The sequence below is a fragment of the Rutilus rutilus genome, assembly GCF_951802725.1.
Source record: "Rutilus rutilus genome assembly, chromosome: 6".
NCBI classification, from domain to species: domain Eukaryota; kingdom Metazoa; phylum Chordata; class Actinopteri; order Cypriniformes; family Leuciscidae; genus Rutilus; species Rutilus rutilus.
The window spans coordinates 9,281,283-9,302,634 of NC_140214.1; the positions used below are offsets into that span (position 1 = coordinate 9,281,283).

The window sequence follows — 21,352 nt, forward strand, 5'->3', positions numbered from 1 at the left end:
TACAGATGTGCTAATTTGCATAAATACCACAACAGATCTAAACATTGGGTCTAGCCAGGTGAAAATATCTTGTTGACAAATAACAGTAAAATATTTAATATTAAGGTCTGAATGAACCCATTTAGGCTACACATCAACATTAATACATAGAGGCAGGAAGAAGTACTTTAGAAACCAGCCTTTATTAATTTTTAAGAGACTGGGTTTGGGGCTGGGTCCGTGGGACTGTTTCTGGGGGATGAGTCTGAGGCAAGAACAGGAGACAATGGTAAGGAGAATGCAGAAGACAAAAGGTAAATAAAATAAAAAGTAAATCCCCAGAAACAGTCCCATGGACCCAGCCCCAAACCCCATCTCTGCAATAATAGTCAATAAAGGCTGGTTTCTAAAGTACTTCTTTCCTGTATTAATGTTAATGTGTAGCCTAAATGGGTTCCATTCAGACCTTAATATTAAGTATTTTACTGTTATTTGTCAACAAGATTCAACATGCTTAATGCAAACGAACGGAGCCATAGTTGAGAATAGGGTTATTTATTCAGACACAACAGCAGCAGACTTGTCCCATGAGCCTTTATGTAGTCACTGATGTCCAAATATCATTTGAGAAAGGAACACAGGAACAACACAATATTTCACTACATGACTTCAAGTGAGGGCTGCTTATTAGCATAAACGTGTCAAAATGTTAGTTTGGCTTCGATTTAAAATGAATAACATTAATAACAAAAATCTAGTAAGATTAAATAATAAAATCTATATCATTAGAAAATATACAACATAAACAACCCAAACAAAAAAAGTGCAAGATCATAGTATCAAACTATTTCACTTGTTAATTGAAGTTTAACAAGCCTATGTGCCAATGCCAATGTTTCTTTCAGCACTACATATAGACTGAAGTTTAGATTCCCTTCATAAATCTACATTTAAAAACTCAATACTTTGATCCATGCCATCAATTCAGAGGCACTCAAAAGGGCTGCAAACTCGTTCAAGCAAAACCAGTGAAATTCAAACATTAACCACTTTAAATGACGGACTTACTTGACAGCTTTTACAAAGGCAGTTTACATTGACTTGGTTTTGATATTTGCACGAGCAGCTGAATTTCGATACAGTATTTGCAGCAGGCCATAAAAATATCCATATTTCAGCCAAGCATTGGACTGCATGTACATCTCACTCGAACATGTTCCACTCCTACAGTTTTCACTCAGCAGTTTGCAATGATACATCAGAAATGACTTAAATAAAGAAAACTGCATATATTTCCAGAGGCTAGATTCAAACAGGCAAGTACAGACGCACTGTGATTGTGGAAAGCGGACACACAGAGATGCTATAAAATCTCAGGAAGGCCACAGAATAGATCACATGACACGTTTTTCCAATTATGTGTGGTGTGGTTCAGTGTTTGATAAAGGTTACTGAATGGAAGCGCATATGTAGCCAAGCACACTACAGCAAAGCATCACATCCCAATATGGCTCAGGATCATGAGACACACAGACACATGGCACCGGCAGTCAAACAGTTACTATGTACACAAAAAGGGTTTGCATTTATCTCAGCCATACACTGTGAATCAGAACTCAAGGTCCAGAAACAAAATAAATACTCAATCATACCAATAAAACAGAAGGGACAGCACAGCACCACACATATACAGATGCATGTGTTGTTTCCCTCTAGTGGCCAGAGCTGGCTTTACGTGGCCTGTGTCCAGAGTGTGACAGTGCGGTCAGCGGAGGAGGACAAGAAGGAGAGGTGGTGTGTGTGCCACCTGCACTGGATCACCTTATCCGCATGCTCTCCCGCTACAGTCAACGGCAGCGGCTTCGTCAGGTCACCTGTTGCACACATACAGTACAATGATCAAAAACTCACTTCATTGCTTTAAATGTTTCAAAAATGTTAAAGTACATATTTACACTGCATCATCCGGAGTGTAGCTGACACTTCCACAACCTATAAAACAGGTTCCCACACCTTTTGACCAATTAACTTCTTCAGTTATTTGAGATTATCGGATATTTTACATATGAAAAAATATATATATATTTGATTGAGATTAAACTCGCAAAGAGCAAACTGATTACTGTAAATATTGTACAGAACAGCATAACTGGGAAAATATATATTCACTATTATAATTTTTTTCCTTTCTTTTTTTTCCCTTTGACTGTGGAAACCCTGATACTTTTTTTGTGTGTGTGTTATTCATTTGGCACACACAGAATAAGTGGGGGAGTATTTAATACTAAATACTTTTATTGTTTTTTCCATTTAAATTATTTTCCATTATGCACTCTTAACACTCTTCTCAACTCCATGTAATCTGGATTTAAATACACTGATCATTTAAATAATTCAAATTAATTTCTATACTGTAGTAGGTAACTGGCCTGCAGTCTATGGATGTGTAAAAATGTAGTAAAATAAAAATAAATAAATAAATAAATAAAAATGAATATAAAAGGAAGTTTAATGCAGGGTTATTATAGTTAACTAAATCTAAAACCATAAAAAATGTGTTACTTGAAATAAAATGAACTTTTAACTGAAATAAAATAAAATATTTTATTTTATATAAAATATAAACTTTTTATTTTAAATTTCTCATTTTCATTTCATTAACTTGATGTACTAAAATAAAATTGAAATTAAAATAAACTAAATCTATACAGACATAAAAAAAAACACACAACAAAAGTACTTCTAAAACTTGTAACTAAAATTAAAATTAAAACATAAATATATATATAAAATTAAAACTAATTCAAAATATTAATAACAGTAGTACAATGATACTAAAATAACACTGGTTTGATGTATTCAGTTCAATGACACTAAACTGAGGGGCATCTGCGATCTCACCTTGTAGGTCGGTGACGATGACCTTGGTGTCGTAGGATCCCGTGAGCAGGTAATGAGCCCCGGGGGAGAAGCGCACCGATCGGACGTCGCTGGAGTGCGGTTGGTACGTCTGAACCATGCGCCCGCCTCTGATGTCATACAGCATACAGGAACTGTCCTCCTGCCCTGTTGCCAGCAGACGCCCGCTCGGGTCCACCGCCACCGACGCCACGGGACTGCCTGAGACACACACACCAGATATACACCACATCAACAATCACAAACTTAACATTACAATTCAACAACACTGACCAAAACTGATTACCTAGAGTGTAAATGTGGAGACAAGATTTATATTCATTTTATTTAGTCAAAAACTTCTCACAATATTTCTGAATGTCATACACTGTTGTAATTATTTTCACTGTAGTATGCTTTAATTGTCCAACACACAATTTTGAAACAGGGTTTTTATACAGGGTTTATTATAGTTAACTAAAACTAACTTTATTACTCTATAATAAAATAATAAAATAAACTTTAACTGTAATAACATTTTTATTTCAGCTAGTTGCTGAAGCAATTTTGTCATTTTCATTTAATATAACCTCATGTACTACAATAACCAAAACAGAAGAAAAAAAAAGGAAAAAAAAAATACTTAAATGAAAACAGAAATTATACAAATAAAAACTGATTCAAAATATTAATAAAAACTATATAATCTCAATGATGCTAAAATAACACTGGTCTGAAAGTGACTTAAATCTTGTAACATAATATCCAAAATTGCAAAGCACATTAGTATGTGATATGGCACGATGTTCCCAATGAATCAGGTCAGATTTTTTATGTGATACTGTAGCTGTTTTGTTACCATTTCTAAATAAGCTTGACCAAAATGGTCTACCAAGAAGATTTCAGCCCCACCAGCATCTAATGAACCATCTAGACCAGTTTGAAGTAGCTAATGACCAGTGTAGAAACCATGTAAAACCAAAGACCATCAGAAACTGCTACTGGGTCATTTCGTGTCAAATCAACAACATTTTGGAAACTTCCCTGGCCTAAATTTGTGATTTTGTCAAAAATTTTTTTGAAGAAGGACAACATAGTGATGAAAACCAAAATATTATCTCTTTTTCCCGCCATTGACAGAATTTCCTGGCTTTCTGTGTTTTCACTGTTATAAGGTAGAGGGCGCTATTGTGTTCAAATTGTTGAATTTTACTGAATTTTAATGGTTGAAAACCACAGGCCTGCAAACTTAGGGGAAAAAACACAAGAAGTGCTTTTCCCCAGTTTTGAAGAATCAACATTGGCATATAATGCAACAATGATTGCTTATGTCAACAGATTTAACTTACATAGACCAACCAATATCTGTATACCGTATTTTCCGCACTATAAGGCGCACTTAAAAGCCTTTATTTTTTTCAAAAAACGACAGTGCGCCTTATAATCCGGAGCGCCTTATATATGGATCTGGCGCCTTATGTTAACGTCTGTTAAACAACCGCTGACTTAAACCTTGTTTATACTTTCGCCTGACACCGGAGCGCGAGCCTCCGCTGTCTGCGCGCGCAACTCCCCAAACAGACGAGGCATTTATACTTGACGCAACTGTTTTGTTTTAGACTGAACACCAGACCATATAACTGATTTAGACGCGCAAACTGGGTGCCGGTGTGATGAGATGTACTACTAATATCCGTCTGCTCGGGCAGATTCGGCTCAAAGTCATGCATCTTCGGATTCAGAGGCGCGCGCGCTGTTAAGCCGAATCTGCCTGAGCAGACGGATATATATTTTTTTTATTAACTTCACGCTCATGCGGACGCGTCGAGTATAAACAAGGTATCTTGGTTTACATTTGGACTTTGGATGTGATCTTAGGCTTGAAAAGGTTGGTGACCACTGCATAACGCAAACCCAGTCAAACGTTTGACTGCAGTATCTTCTATTCTATGCGCCTTATAATCCGGTGCGCCCTATATATGAAAACAGTTCTAAAATAGGCCATTCATTGAAGGTGCGCTTTATAATCCGGTGCGCCTTATAGTGCGGAAAATACGGTAAACATAAAAAAATGATTCTGCCATCTTTCTTAAGTAATTTTTACCCCCCTGTAATTTGGCAGATTGAGATCTCAAGTGAAAATTGTCATTTTCTCCCCCTCTACAAAAATATTAGATTATTTAGTAAATATCATTCCATGACATTTAATATTTTGGCTTTCTTTCTCATTTATGTATGTCTTTCACCAGAAAATAATTTTTTGGACAGGGACCTCTGGTTGAGTTGACATGGAATGACATTTTAATTATGTGCATTTTTCAGCAAAGTGCTAAGAGTAAAATGAAGGCAGTGAAGCCCACCTGAGCCTTGGAAGGACGTCCCCACCACTCTCACACAGCTGGGAACACGCAGGTCCCAAAAACGCACAGTCTTATCCTGAGAGCCAGACGCGATCATCCAGCCCCCCCATGTGTACAGAGACAGAATATGACCTGAGGAGAGAAAACACACACATCACATAAGAACGAAAATATTTATGAGGATCTGCGTGTATATATAATATACAGGGGGGGGTTGTACCTGTGTGTCCGCTCAGTGCATGCAGTCCCTGTCCTCTCTGGCAGTCGGTGGTGTAGATGTTACAGTCTCCAGCTCCTGCACTGATTAAAATGGCCCCTCCGCTCTCAGGACCCTCCATAAATGCCAGATCTCTGATAGTCCCATCATGCATACTGAACTCCAGATCAGGACCTGAATTTAAATATATAAAGTACAAGTCATTCAACCAAACTACATTATGAATGTTGGTTTGCAATCTTTCTCCCCTCACCTGTAGCATTGCAGGTTTCAGGGTTGAAGGGCAGCACTTTAACGTATTTGTCGTTGGAGCCGGTGGCCAGTAACTGTCCGCAGGGGCTCCAGGCCACACAATATATGGAGCCTTTGTGATGCTTGTTCCTCTTGAAGCGGATTGCAGGAGGTTTACTCGTGCCCGAGCCACTGAGAGAATCAACAATACAACTATATAAAGGTTCTGGTTCCCTACAAATTAACTGTCGCACTTTGTTGATTCAGACAGAACAAGTTACATTTGTATGAAAAATTACAAGGACAATTTTTTTTCTTTGGAATAACATGCACTGATGAATCGTTCACAATACCGTTACCAATCAAATGAAATCAGTATCAACAAAATCCATGTTTGCACTGCAGAAGTGGCATAGAAGCTGCATCTAAAGCGGCATTAAATGTATTTACACTGCAATTATAATTGCATTAATAATGCATTAACGTTTAAAAAATATATATTTTAAGTATTCAACTCTGATACTTTACAAGCAATACTTTACACATAATAAAGTAGGTAAAGTAGCTTTACACAGCCAGTAGGTGGCGGCAAGTAACTGTGAGTTACTGAGTCATTCATTCAAACAGCTTATTAATTCAGAGACAAAGCAAGTGACTGTCTTTATGAATGGATCATTGAATCGTTCAATCATTTGGCAAAAACAGCACTCTTGCTCATTTCTCAGACACTTAAAAGTGTTTTTTCATTTTCTAGTTTTTTTAAATTAAAGTTGGGTGGCTGAAATGAGGATTTCAGACCCTTGCTTGTATCCCATCATTTATAATGCATCTGATTCAGATCTTTTAAGCAGGTTTTAATGCAGTGTGTGGGCGGCTGACCTCGTGTCCAGTGTGTCGGGGTAGGCACACACGCGCAAAGTTTTAGAGTTGGAGCCGACCGCATATAATGTTCCTGTGGGGTGGAAGGCCACGGCGCGGACCGCCTGCGTATCCTCCAGGGTGTTGACCATCACAAACTTGGCTTTAGACGTCTCTTTCTGCAATATATGCATATAAACACGCATTTTGCATGTGAGAAGGGTTATTTGAAGATTATGTTCATTTAATCTCAAATAATCCCTGAACAATCCCTAATCTGTTTTTGATCTGAGAAGTTTTAGTGCTGTAATTAAACCAACACTAAAGCCTTCAGAGGGAGAATGTTTTATTCAGAGAATGTTAACCCTGTAAAGCCTGACATAAGAAACAATAGTCCAAAAAAACTAATTTGTTTGGCATATCTGTTTGCATATTTGTTTTTTGTTGAGTGTCTAATCAGACTTTTGAGCTCATACTCAGAGGGAAACAAATTTAATTCAAAATATGCAATTTGGTGCAGCTGTTATTTATATGGCCAAAAATGTATATGAAATTCTGATAGCTTGTAAATAATGAGCTCTTTATAACAGTGTGGCAAATTACTTTACATAAAATGCCTAACAATATCAGTTGGCACTCCACAACTCCCAATAATAGGTTCTAGTAAGATAATATTTAAAATGATTAGTTTTATGATCAATTAGTTTTAGATTTAATTGTTTTGGGGCAAAACATATAATGCAATACAATGATGATTGAAAGATGTACAAATAAAAGTTCCTTAAAACCCATGCCATATTTGATGCTCACATTTTAACATGATTTTTCTAAAAAGTTGCATCAGTTGCATTATTAATATTTAAGTTTACTTTATAAAAATATTTTTTCACAGCAAACTTGGACCACGACCTGAAAGGGGACATTTTTTTAATAAAAGGCCTTTTACTTGCTATAAAGTAAGAAATACTGTATCAATCGGACGAGAGAAGGCATGTAAACAGGTTTTTCAGCAATGTTTTGATCATGTTGATATTTTTGAAGTATTATAAATTTGTAAATATGACACAGTAGGCTTTAAATGGTTAACTATGTTGAGCTGTAGGGGACGCTGTACCTCTGGGCCTTTAGAGCGGGTCAAACTGCTGTCATTCAGTCCAGTTTTGTCTTCAGTTTGGGCACTGCAGGTGAAAACAAAACCTTTTTAGAACCCTAAACATTGATAAATCACTAAAAACATTACCAGGCAAATTTCACTAGGATCATTTATTTTTGAAACTCTTTGAATGATTTTGATGAATTGATTAAGTGTGACTTGAAAGAGTTAAAGAACTGGTGTCTTCTCACCTCTGGGGCAGTACAGGAGACTGGCTGGGCGGAGGGACGGCTGCTTGAACTGCTGACCTCTGAGGAGTGCTGGTGACCACATCGCTGGCTCCTCCAACCCCTTCCTGTGTCTGTGGCGTGGCTGAGGCATCTATCACCTCGCTGTTGTTGTTACTGCCTCCATTACACTGCTGAGAGAGAGCCTGCACCTCTTCTCCCAAATCATCCATTCCCACATTCAGCTCCTCTAGTCTTTGAATAGACCTGCACACATACATACAAAAACATGAAGCTTTAGAGCCAACTTGGTGCCCACAGACTGTTCACTGACCATGCAATGCATACAAAAAAGCCAAGAGCTTTCTCAAAATCAGAAGATCCTATTTAAATTAAAAGTTGAATTTAAATCAAAAATCCAATTTGGCTCTATGGAGTGCATAAATATGTCTTACAAGCTATGAAACTGTATTTGCACTATTTTTACGTGCTGTGAACCCTGGTTGCATTAACAATTACACTGTAGAGACTGTATGTGAATATGACCACTGGTCATTTTACATGTCGCTCATACAGTTGCTTCCTGTCAAAGTGACTAGAATTAACTAATAACTAATAGTTAAATGCCTGGCTAAATGGGACTAACTTTGAGCTTGCTCAAAAGATTTTATTTTTAAGTTCACATTACTGATGATCACAGTTGCTTTTTTAATAACACACACATCAAAGTGCATATAGCTTATGAAATGTATTAGTGTTTTCTTTGGGGATTTCTCCACCCACTTCAAGTTCCACCATCTGTAGAAGCCTGAGGTTCATCTCATTAGCCTTTCATTTGATATTCATCAAACCAAGATTAACACAGTTGGTCATTTCCCTGTGGTCAAGGGGGGTTTCCCCCTCAAAATCCCCTGAAGCAGATGGCATGAGGCCAGTGTGAACAGAATAGGTTTTTATTTGTTTTTAGATTATTTGTCCTAATATAGCTATACTATACTTATAGTATAGTTATAGCTATACTTGTATTATATATATTCCAATTAACATCCTAAATTTCTTTAATAACTCACGACCAGTACGGCTTCTGTAGACAGAACAATGAATGTTTCTTGTGCCCTGCCCTCCCCTCTGACACGCTGCATTATTTATGGTTGTGGCCTTTAATGATGACATCACCAGTGGAACGGTACGGCACGGTTCCAAAACCACCCTTTGTTATGTTTCTGTGTTACAATTGTGCCGTAACCACAGCAACAGAACTAGAAGAGGTATCAAAGCCAAACAAGAGAACAGGGTTCTAAAATGACTTCAGTGTTTCTCAGATCCCTCTCTGATTGCATCGTTCCATTTAACTAGTTTTCCTGTAGGGTTTCTTGAGGGGTCTGTAATTTGAGTGACTCATGCAACATCAGTAAATAATTAATACAGTTCCTAAAAAATCCTTCAACATATATATAGACTCTGAGAGAGGATTACTGACACATTTGGAGTCTGTTTTGTAAAATGGGAGTGATTTACAAAATAATCTAAAATCATTGTGTTTAGTCTATCATCTCTTCTTAATCTTTATGAATCTCTCATCTCTTGATGGGGGGGGGGGGGGGGGGGGGGGGGGGTAGAATTCAAAATATAACTTAAAGGGATAGTTTCAACCAAAAATGAAAATTATTTCATCATTTACTCACCCTCATGTCATTCCAAACCCATAAGACTTTCATTCATCTTTGAAACTCAAATGAAAGGTATAGCGGATGATTTTCTTTTTCCGGGTGGATCATCAAGACTATTGGTTCTCCTAAGTGTCAATCATTCTGGTGATATGTTTACATAAGGCCGTCGTACATGCTCGTGCACACGATTCACACGATGGCGTGCGCTCAAAACACAGGTTGGGCTTCCCACTGATGCCTCAGTCGCGAAGTTTCTACTCGACAGGTAAAGTTTGGCATGCTATTTGGAGAAATCCATTTAAAATCACTGCTAGTAAAAGTTAATGTAAGCTATGATCAGCTCGTGCATGCTCTCTCGTGCACACGTTTAATAGGCGTTCCCTCTCGGGAGCAGGTAGAGTGTTGCGCATGTGCATTTTTTCAAAAAGTGGAGAGGGCGGTTCTTTTCTAAAATTCGGGAAAATCCTCCACTATACCTTGAAGATCTTTTTAATGAAATCCGAGAGATTTCTATCCCTCCACATTGAAAGTATATTCATCAAAAAATCTGACGCTTCAAACCGTAAGATCGTAAAAAGAGATCGTAAAATAAAGCCATATTAATCAAGCAGTTTAATCCAAGTCTTCTGAAGAGACACGATCGCTTTATATGATGGCCTTTTTTCAGATATAAACATTGATCAGCGAACATACATAGAGCACATAAAATATGGTAAATGGAAGCTCAACCGTACTTGTTTGACGTGCAACAACAACAAGACTTGGAAAGTTGGATTAAACTGCTCAATTCCAATGGATTTCTTTTACAATCTCTTTATGAACATTTTGGGTGAAAAGACTTTCAGTTTTCATCAAAATATTTTCATTTGTGTTCCAAAGATGTTTGGAACGACATGAAGGTGAGTAATTAATGACAGAATTAAACATTTTGGGGAGAACTAACACTTTAAAGCTGGAACTAGAAAAGATTTTGGAAAAAAAAGAAGAAGAAGAAAAACAAGCTTCAATGTCACAATTTCAATGAAGCAAAAGAAGTCAAACCATATAAAAAAATCTAATATTTTATATATTTTTTTAATATTTAGAAATCGACTATTTCAGGTATTAGTAAAAAAAAGAGAAAAAAAAAAAGGGTTGGGTCATGGATGGCATTGCCTACTTGTCAGACTGGAGGAGCAGGGCCACCCATTAAATTTGCCCTGGGAACCATGAATACAAGCTACTACCCTGTCTGGTACTAAATAAAACACTATGTAAATGTCAGTTGAAGCCACACAAATGTAAAACAGGTCATGTGTGTTTATATTCCTTAGGGAATTCTCCACCCACTTCGAGTTCTGTGGCTGCTCGCTGCACCATCTGTAAAACCCTGAGGTCATTCTCATCTACATCTCATTAGTCTTTCATTTGATATTGAACCTGCCATGCCTTTTTCTCTGCATCCCACCCTCTAGCATCATCAGATTTCACCTTGCGTCTTTGTGTTTGTACACTTCAGCTGGTTTGCTGTACATCAGTGCAGCTCTCGACACAAACGCTGACCTTTGGTTGTGATGTTAGCGGTGACGTGGAGCTTGGCTGACCTGGTAAGGAAGGCTTCTGTGAGGTTGTGCTTAGCGGTGGGCGGAGCCTCGTGCTGCTGGACTCCGCCCTCTCGCAGCATCTGCTGGTAGAGTTCCCGCTGCTGCTGCTTCTGTTCCAGATGTTGCTGGACACGCATACGCTGGCGGTAGTACTCCTGAAACTGCTCCGTGGAGTCCCACAACTACACAGAAACAGAGGGGACAAAGATGAGATGAGATGTAACTGAGAGAGAGAATCTTAAAGTCACCATGAAATCAAAATGGACAATTCTTTTTTTTTTATGGAATATAACAGTGTTTATTATAAATGATTTATTCGTGGACATCATTATTTTTGCCCTGTAGTAATCTTTAACCAAAATAACTTCTCCTCCCTCTAGCAGCGACATCTCTTCTCTGATGACATGTTTACTGACACGAGGGCGGGACAAACCTGTCACTCACATGACATCTCAGCAATAGCAAATTGTCAGACAATCATGTCTAACCCTAATTTTTTTCTTGTTCAAGAAGCCCATTCACTCGGATATACAGTACATCACAATAGGGAAGAAAAGACAATCACAATTTTCTATTTCTGACTTTAAAGCCTAATGCTGAAAAGTTACTCCCATTTCACCCTCAAAGCTTATGAGCAGACAGACACTTTCTGGTCTGGTGAACAGATTTAATACATCACAGCCCTTAGTGATTACTAGCACCAGATTAAAAACCCAGACAGGAAATAAACTGTGTTTGTTGTCACAGAGCTCAGAGCCTCTGCAATCAGAGCTATCAATACATTGGCTGTTTCTCAATTCTAAGAACGCAAAGAACGGACTTGCGTTCTCCTGAAGACCGGTCTTGCCAGGCTACCTTAAAAGAACGAACTTGGAAGGACATGAGGAGATGTGCTGTGATCTTGTTTTAGATTTCCTCGTGCAGAGAACACAGCAGGTTAAAGTAAATGGCATTTCACATTCTTTCTGAATGTGTCCTCTCTCCTTTATTATTTACTTTGTATACAAATGATTGTAAAGAATTTTAGAAATAGACATATTATAAAATTTGCAGACAACTCTGTAATTGTTTAGTTTATTCAGTGAGGAGGACACAACACATGGACCTGAGTTTGATGATTTCGTTACCTGGTGTCAGGATGCTTTTTTGTTTTGAAAGAACTTAATGTAATGTTCTTTAAACCAAAGAGATGATTATTGACTTTAGCTCTTGGAAGCAATCGATTCAGTATAAACAAACAACTATAAATGGAATGGGTGTTGAGAGTGTTGAGCAGTAGAAGTATTTCGGCACTATTTTAGATAATAAATCTCCTAGCTGTTACGGCACGGTGAAATACGACAACGGTCGTGTGTAGACACGGTGTAACAGTCTCTAAATGATACTAAAACAACACTGTTCTAGCACGACATTCCAGTTAACCTTTTTTATTTTCAGAACCCTTCGTACAACAGACTAAATATCAGCATTCCAGACAACAGCCACTAATGGTGAACAATCTAGAACTCTTTTCATCACAACCTCTGACAGTCAACATTCTAGAACCCTTCACAAAAGAGAGATCTATAAAGGTCAACATTCTAGAATTTTTGCTCATACAGTCCCCTCACAAACACATGCCCAGCCACTGTAGCTTGGAATCAGCCAATCCAAGCCCTCTGCAACTATGCAGTGATAAATTGCAAGCAGTAACTAAGCTTGCCTGCACAGGGCTACAGGCTGTTTATGAGAGAGAAGAGAGTGCACATGCAAACTTCTACTGCTCACAGACAATTACAAGGCATGTTAATAACAACAGCTGGAGCTAATAAATCAGAAAGTCACTAAAAATTAGCTTAAATTTGAATGCCAAATTAAAGTTTTATAACATTTACATCTATGCATTTAGCAGATTCTTTATCCAGAGAGACTTGAACAAAGCAATTCGTCAAGGAGCCAACAATATTTGTAAAATACAATGCCAGGCTTATTTGAAAACTAGATTAGGAAGCAAGCTAGAGATTTTTTGGTGTGTGGGAGTTATACTCACATAAATGAATTATTAGGCATGTTGCTTTTCCAATTATTAGTTAAGTAGCCAAGTATTGTTTTATCCAATTTTCAGGAGATGGATCAATGGATATATTGACTGACAAAATACCTCATTCTTCTCTGCAGAACCAGGTGCTGGAGCATCTTGACCCGGGGCAGAGGCCGGGCGAGAGTTTTGAGGACCAGGTGAGCTCAACATTTTATCAGATGGAGTTTCAGTTCTGGAGCTGCAAGACCAGAGAGTCCACATTACTGTTTCAGACACACACCTTACACACCTTTGCAATGATTAGGCTATGTTCTGAAAAGAATCTACCACGCCCATCAAAATTTCTCTGAATTGAAAAAGCCTTGAATATGCAACAAACATTGTTTGATCATTTTAATAATTACAGGTAATTTGCTAATAATCAGCTAATTCAATCTGTAATAGTGCTCACCACATGGTAAATATGTACGGTTTATAGTGTTCTGGAGTTTGTTTTAAACGGGTTACGCTTCTCAAGCTCGAATGCAGATATACAGGTGTATATCAGATGATGTTTACCTCTCTGGTGACTCCTCAAAGATGCTGTGACATCCTGAATTCTCCATCATCACACTGCGGTTCAGGTGTTGAAAATTAGCAAACGAGTGTGACATGGGAGAGGTTTTCCCTCCGTCCGTTCCCGTACCTCTCTTCTCTTGGCCAGAGAGACCGTAGGACAGGCCGTCCAGTGCTGGGTTCAGAGAGCGGGTCATGTAGGTGTCTGCAGACTGCGGGCGCCGGAGAGGGGAAGCGGGATACGGGGAGAGCTTGCTGATGAGCGGAGTGAGGAGGTCGGCGTAAGTGGCCTTGGCAGGTTTAACAAGCCGATCCACGTGGATATTGAGCATCTTCTGCTCAAAGGCGCAAGAGAAGACGTTGGGCGACAGGTTCTGGAGCCAAGAAAGCAAGCTCAGGTCGAGATCATCGCAGCCGTTCCCGCACAGCATGTCTATTCCCAGAAGAACCTCACTCTCTGTGATCTCCTCTCCGGTGGCTTTGCTCTGGCAGAACTCCACGCAGCATTCGTACAGTACGCCTTTAATCAGAAGCTGGAATAGACGGTTGGCGCTTGCGCGGAACCCCGCCTCGCTCAGCTTTCGGTCAGCGGGAATAAACTCCGCCACCATGACGCAGGCCTCCTCAAAACACTGCACGCGTGCCGTACTCGGATTCCAGTCCTTGAACTCGGCATGGTTGGTGAGGCGGGGCAGCGTCAGGAGAAGGCAAAGCTTGCTGTAGTCATCTTTAGTTGGACAAAACTCTTCCAGAGCATGCAGACACTTCACAGCCTCTTGCATGGTTAGCTCCAACTGAACATCGACAGATAGAATGAGAGAGAGAAGCTTAAGAAAGCTGGTCAGAGCCTTTTAAAAACAAGCCCTAAGCAGTTTCTCACATGGTGTTACCATAGTTTTTTGAACATGATAATCTCTCAAAATTTACATGCTAGTAAAATAAGCTTAGCAGAAACAAAAACTAAAATGACTTTACATGCATGTTCCTTTATCTTCTATAAAATATAATATAATATAATATAATATAATATAATATAATATAATATAATATAATATAATATAATATAATATTGTTTGGTTCACATTACTGTTGATTATTATACAAATTATTATTATGCATAAACTACAGTTCAAAACTTTAAAGTCAGTTCAAAACTTTAATGAAAAATATTGTAAAGACAGTAATATTGTAAAATATTATTAAAATGTAAAATAACTGTCTTCTGTTTGAATATATGTTAAAATGTAATTTCTTCCTGTGATAGTAAAGCTGAATTTTCAGCGTCACATGATCCTTCAGAAATCATTCTAATATGCTGATTTGGTACACACACACACACACACACAAAAAAATAAACTTTATTCTTATTACCAATAATGAAAACAGTTGTGCTGCTTCATATTTTAGTGGAAACTGTGATACTTTTTTTACAGGATTCTTTGATGAATAGATGTTACTCACATGCTGTGGCTCATCCTCAGCAGACATGGCGTTGTTCACACACAAAGCTTCCAGAAACTTCTGTTTCAAAACAATGTAGCGGAACCTGAGAGGCCATGGAAAAATGCACATATATGTGAAATTAAACCAGCAGTGTCTGATTTGATTAAAATATTCATATACATAATTTAAATTAAATGGAATATTCAGTGAACCCCTAATCAGCGTTCATGTACAAAATACAATTCTAAAGGGTAAAAGATGCCTTATTAATTTATTAAGTGCATTTAAGTGTAAGTGAGCTCCTATTATTTGGGTTGCAATTCTGGAAATATTCTGAGCTGATCTCTCACCTTTTCCTGTCAAATTTATCCAGACACTCAAGAGGCTGAATAAACTGTAACACTTCATCCCACTGTCCATCCAGAATGAGCTGCCTGCAGGGGGGAGAATGAATGAGAAAGAGAGAAAAAGAGTGCGTCTAGCCTAGACCATTTGACTCATAATAGCACAATAATAGTACCAACTTCAATCTAAGAACATAAACAAGTTTAGACTATATTTAAAGGAAAATTTAAATGTTTTACCATCTGAATCGATGTTGTTTTACACTTTCTCAAATAGTGATAATCTCTAGTGACAAACTACATGCAAATTCTTGGTGGTAAAACTCTGGAGTTGTCTTATCAGTCAGACTGTGGCCCTGTTTAGATCGGACCAAATCCATAAAGTTTTTGTTAATTTGCGAATATAATCATGATGAACAAAACGTGTAAGTATCATAAACTTTTCCAGGTCACAGAGCTTATTTTCTGCAATAATCCAAAAGCCAATGGAAAAATCCAAATGGGTTCTTGTCGATGAAACCAGTGTGATGCTAACTTCTGGGTTAGCCTACAAAAATGTGTCCTCACAGCAGCACTCCAGTGAAACAAATGCTTGATTTTCTAGCTTCAATGCAGAGTAAAACTGCTGTAAATTTGCAAAAATATAAGCATTATATTATTGGCTCATGTTAACGCCACATTGAGGTCCCATATATGCCAGTGGTCTTTTTGATTTGAATTCTGCCTGAGGTGTGTTTAGATCATACCTGAGGAAGAGCATGTCGTCTGAGTAGAGGCCATTGATGATCCCGCTCTCCTTCTCCAGGGCCAACATGCTAATGTGCAGCTTGCGTGAGTTCAGGAAGTCCAGCATCACCTTGATGATCTCCACTTCCTTTACATTTATGATCTCCTCAGCCGTCATGGTGGCAAGCTTTCACAGAAAGAATGAGAGAATGAACACTTTGTTTAGAATATGGTTTTATCCAAAAACAGTTATAGTTCACATTTGCTCAAGTGCTCAGGCCTCGTAGGGCTTGAACCAGGACCCACTACTAAGGGACGTGAAACAATTTTTATGGCAATCGCAATGTAACGGAAGTAGTACTGTAACTTTATTGTGACATACAGTATTGTGACAACATCAGAGTTGTAGGGTGTGGTCTTGGTTCTATCCATCAGTTGTTGATTGGATGGAGGCAGATCTGAATGCAAGCTTGCGGTTAATTGTTAAAAATGGGTTAAATGATTGGAGAAGATTTGATTAAATATTACAAGGTCCAAAAAACAATAACATTAAACACATGGATGAATCATTCATAATAAGATATAACATGCAAATTAACAGATTAAATGAACAAAGGAAATAAATTTGCAATCATTTATAAAAAAAAATAAAAAAAATTGGCATGGATATAGCTAATTAATTACTAAATTATTTATAATTATATTATATTTTGTTTTTTATTGTTGTAACAGGAACAATAAAAAAAATACTTCTAAAGCATGTATTTATCTTATGTTAATTTGAACATTTATTATTGCATTATTAATATCAAAACTTTTATGTTAATATTATTTAATGGACCTGAGCTAACAACTATTTGTATTTGTATTACCTGATGTTAACAAAGATTAATAAATACTGTAACAAATGTATTGCTTATGTTAGTCATTTCATTAAGGAACACTGACTAATTAAAAAATATTGTAAAGTGTTACCAACAGCCTAATTATATATGATTTCAGTATATAAAGTCCTCTGATGTAGCAACTGTATTGCTCAAAGACTGCAAGTGAAAAAGTGACAACAACCTTCTAATTAAAATACCAAACCATGTTGTGACAAAGAAGAGTCATCATGCCAGAAATTGCAGATGTAAACACACAAGCATGGGAGGTGACAGTGACATTCCACCCAAAACAAAACAGCCTGTTCCTCAATACTATTCTCTTCACAGCAGATGTTTTCCAAACCTGTTTTAAATCATTTCAAATAACTGTAATAAAAACACCACTTAGACTTATGCTTTAATGACACATTTTTGCTGAAAGCTAAAGGAATGACAACCATAAAAATGAGAAAACTATATTAATATTAATCAATAATAATATTAAACAACAATATTATTAATTTGAGGATGCTCTAATACACACATAAGAAACATGAGGAAAATGTGAAGAAGAAAAATACAGTTCTGCAACAAGCACAATGGTAGTAGCTCACGAATTGCCCTTTTTTGGGGAACTTTAAACCCTTTAGTTTGAACCACTAAGCCACACCACCGGGCCCCAACCTTGCACTATGGGAAACGCAGATTTGCTTTCTCATGCTTTCCCACCGCTGGATCAGGATGAGATCATTGCAATGTATTTATCTGACCGCTTACATTCATTTTTTCTTAGATAAGCCACATTACATCCTATCAAGCACAAGTGAGAGGGGACATCCACCCATATCTACATTATTCTGAAGCTGCGGGGGGAGAGTGTGTCATCCAGGCGGAGCAGGAGCAGCAGCCTCTCCGGCCTCGCCTATCCTCAAAACAACAGCCATAAGCGTCGCGAAGAGCGATTTAAATCTCACCTGATAAACTCTACATATACGCGAAGTGCAGAAATCCTCTGTGGGTCCACCGAGGGTGTGTCGACACGCGCTGTCTGGTGTTTTTTCCTCCGTGTGTTTCGGGGAGAGAGGATCTTGTTGTCTCTGGCGCTCGCTGGTTGTCAAGCACAAGCTTCCTCTGCGCGCTCCACCAATCCGCGCTCACGCACACAAACCCCCGCAAAACCCGCCCCGGCCCGCGTGTTATTCAACAAACTGAGGCTTAATGCGGATTTGTGATTAGCAGCATTATATACGCATTATACTATGTGTGTAACGTTAAACCTATACTAAGCCGAGAAAGTAGCGGTTTTTAGAGACTGTTTGGGCTTTGTATGATGTCAGGATTATTTTGTTCTTCTAGTGAATTGTAAATCATTACGAACAATTCTCTGAAATAACACGCAAAAAAAAGTTACACAAGTTAAATACCGATATTTTATTCCAAATTCATTGTTCAAGGGTTTAAACATTGTCATTTTTTACGTGGTAATTTTATACAGTTAATTCCAAGTTCAACTGACGAATCCAAAACCATAGTTTGATTTAAAAAAAATATGTTTAATTGTGTTCCATAATTGTTTTACTTCTTTCTTTTTTTTAGTGAATCTAAAGTAGTCCGACTCCCTAATAAATCATTCTTGTGAAAAACCTGAATGCACATACAGCACGGTCACTGTAATCTGACTCATGACTCTTATGAACCGGTTCTTTTCAGTGAATCAAAGCGCGACCGGTGAAGTCCGACTCTTTAATATTCATATTAGCTGGTTCTTTTTAGTGAATCAAACACAAGTCAAACGCTTTTAAATAAATTCGAGACGTATATAACTGTTATTATCGAATTTTCATGCTTTTCAGTAATTTTTATAGCCTAAATAACTTTCTCGGTTCCCTTCTATACCCATAATTGCTCACAAAGTCATGAATGATGTTATAATAAATAAGTAGACAACAATATTGGATCATAACACAAGAGAAAAAGGGGTCAAATAGGTCAATATTTTGGATGTAAATCTGTATTTATGTTAAGGTTAACATTCAAATACAAACAGACAAAGCATATGATGAACAAACACAGCGGACATGACCTGAAAAAATATTAGACAGCGTGTGGAAATGAACATCTCTCAGAACAACTTTTTATCACCGACCCATACTTGCACCTGTTAAACATCTTTTTCATATGAAAAATATCAGTAATATTCAATGGCTTAAAAAATATGCTTAGTATGTAAAACTATATCTGTACAGCATCAATAAATTCAAACGATGATTTACTTCACTTAGTAAAAATAACAAATATCTTTCGATTCTTTTTGCACCAGAAGACAAAATGTCTTACTAGACAACAGCCTGACCAAATATCCCAGCTCTTTAAAATGCACTTCATAATTAAAAATGAGTAACAACATCATTTAGCATTAATACTCACCATCTCTTTGAAAGCTTCATTATATGATATTCAATATTTCAGTTTTTCCTCTGTATTATTTATATGGATTTTTACACTACTCAGTCAGTTAACTGATCTGTCTCTCTAAAATGTATGTTTTAAACATACATGGCACACAGATATTCTGGGCCATGACACGAGTGACAGCAACATGTTTAGGGACGTATAATTCTAAAGCTACAATGTTTCGTTTTGGTCCTCAACTTCATCAGTTAAAGACCCCATCATTACTTTTACATGACAGATATAGAGCAACACGAGTGTGTTCGTTTTGTAGAAAGAGTCTTGAGCGAACCACTCTTACGGTAGCTAATTTTACACAAGTTCTTCTGGAGTAGCAGATGTGCAACAAGAATTACGAATCCTACCCAAAATATAAAAACACAGACATTAAATAAAGCAAAAAAAGTCAGTTTCTGAGGTTCCAGTACATTAAATGCTTTTTCAACTGCATGACCTTCTGAAAAGTTAGGCTTCAAGTGTAGTATGTCCCTAATATTCTTTTACACCTGCATTTCCACAAACACAAAAGAAGCAGATTGTGTACGATGAAATGACTTGCTCATAAACTCAGTCACTGTGCGTTAAGCGTTGCATAAAAGACACGACAAGACAAGCATAAGGCCACAAAATTTAACATGTTTGAAATAAAAATTGGGTAAAAGCGCATCCGTCAGTGCTGCAAACACTGTAGAACAGAGGGTCTCAAATTCGCCACAAATGACCATCCAACAAAGCCTGCAAAAGAGTTTTCGTTACATTCAGGATGTGCATAATAATGTCCGATGGGCAGGAACACTCAGTGAACTTATTTGAGGAGTTTTTTGGGTGTGATTTGTTTCTTGTTCTGCCAGAGGTGGCTGTAGATGGTGATGGCATCCACACTAGCCGACATGGTCTTGGCGGGGATTTTGCTGAACTGTTTCTTATCCGAGCTGTATTTATAAAGGTTCTCGATCATTTTGGGAGTGATGGTCTTGGGCCCGATGCCAGCTAGCTTGTTGATCTCCTCCGCTTCTGGATAATACGAGTACAGAGAGCGAAACTGGCAGCCAGTGTCTCGGAACAGAATTAGAAAGCTGTTGGCTTCGGTTTTCTCCATTTCCTGAGAAAAAATAAAACAAATATTTAAAAATATGAAATGATTATTATCTCCCTTCAGGTTTAAAATGATAATCTAGACCTCTATACCAAGTAAATCAAGAATGAATTAAAACGGACTGATGTGATTTCTATATATTCCACAGTCCCAGGTTAAACATTTTTTTAATGAAAAAATATAAAATAAATAAATATTATAATAAAATAAAATAAATAACTAAATAAATATAATTAAATTTCATGTAAAGAATAATAAAATAAGTCACGGCATCAATTAAACTAAAATGCAATTGAGCTCCTCAAAAGATTACAGTTTTTAGATTAGCATTAAAATGCACGCAGATCAAAACGCAGATAGAAATAAATATTTTCTACAGCAATTTTTTGTAACATTTTTCCCCTCACCTCCAGGATTTTGTTCTTCTGTCCTTCATTGACGCGGCCCGCGAGGCAGCAGTGAGCCAGTGCGTTCTGGATGATGTATTTGTTTGATTTAGCACTGGGCTCCTTGTACAACTTTGGCCCTAGAGAGGAAGAGAAATCAGAATTAGAGGAAGTGACTACTGTTGAGGGTCAAAGTTATGCCATTTATAAGGGTCAGTACATTTATATATGTAATTCCATCCATTTTAAATGCCAAAGTTCAGTGTGTTCAGTTTAATGTTGGAGTAAATGGTATATTACAGCATAAAATCTGTTTGTAGCTGATAAAATACAGTAAACACGTTCTTTC

General features: G+C 37.5%; 2 protein-coding genes across 4 annotated transcripts in view; both read right to left on the minus strand.

Moving 5' to 3' along the window:
* Positions 1–520: 520 nt before the first annotated feature.
* On the minus strand, positions 521–18,261 carry wdr47a (WD repeat domain 47a). The gene is made up of 15 exons (XM_084411533.1): positions 18,045–18,261; positions 16,225–16,391; positions 15,485–15,568; positions 15,153–15,237; positions 13,695–14,485; positions 13,257–13,374; positions 11,117–11,298; positions 7,888–8,130; positions 7,658–7,721; positions 6,565–6,722; positions 5,708–5,877; positions 5,458–5,628; positions 5,238–5,369; positions 2,881–3,099; positions 521–1,853 (listed from the first exon to the last, which is right to left on the minus strand). The coding sequence occupies exons 2-15, from the start codon at positions 16,380–16,382 to the stop codon at positions 1,711–1,713; spliced, it is 2,718 nt and encodes a 905-aa protein (XP_084267659.1). The 5' UTR covers positions 16,383–16,391; positions 18,045–18,261; the 3' UTR covers positions 521–1,710.
* Positions 18,262–19,061: 800 nt separating this feature from the next.
* The window catches only part of camsap2b (calmodulin regulated spectrin-associated protein family, member 2b), a 48,498-nt gene continuing 46,207 nt past the window's right edge, over positions 19,062–21,352 (minus strand). For all 3 annotated transcript variants that reach the window (XM_084412547.1, XM_084412546.1, XM_084412545.1), the window contains 2 exons: positions 21,025–21,143; positions 19,062–20,623 (listed from right to left, as the gene is read on the minus strand). In XM_084412547.1, coding sequence (XP_084268673.1) covers positions 20,327–20,623; positions 21,025–21,143 — 416 coding nt within the window. In that variant the 3' untranslated portion in view covers positions 19,062–20,326. The remainder of the gene's footprint in view (positions 20,624–21,024; positions 21,144–21,352) is intronic.

Excerpts from the sequence above, each read along its gene's own strand:
- wdr47a (XM_084411533.1), bottom strand. The coding sequence starts at position 16,382 with ATGACGGCTGAGGAGATCATAAATGTAAAGGAAGTGGAGATCATCAAG. Across the intron at positions 14,486-15,152 it reads CTGAGGATGAGCCACAGCAT|TTGGAGCTAACCATGCAAGA; the intron begins GTGAGTAACATC and ends GTCGATGTTCAG. Across the intron at positions 7,722-7,887 it reads TCTCCTGTACTGCCCCAGAG|TGCCCAAACTGAAGACAAAA; the intron begins GTGAGAAGACAC and ends TTTCACCTGCAG.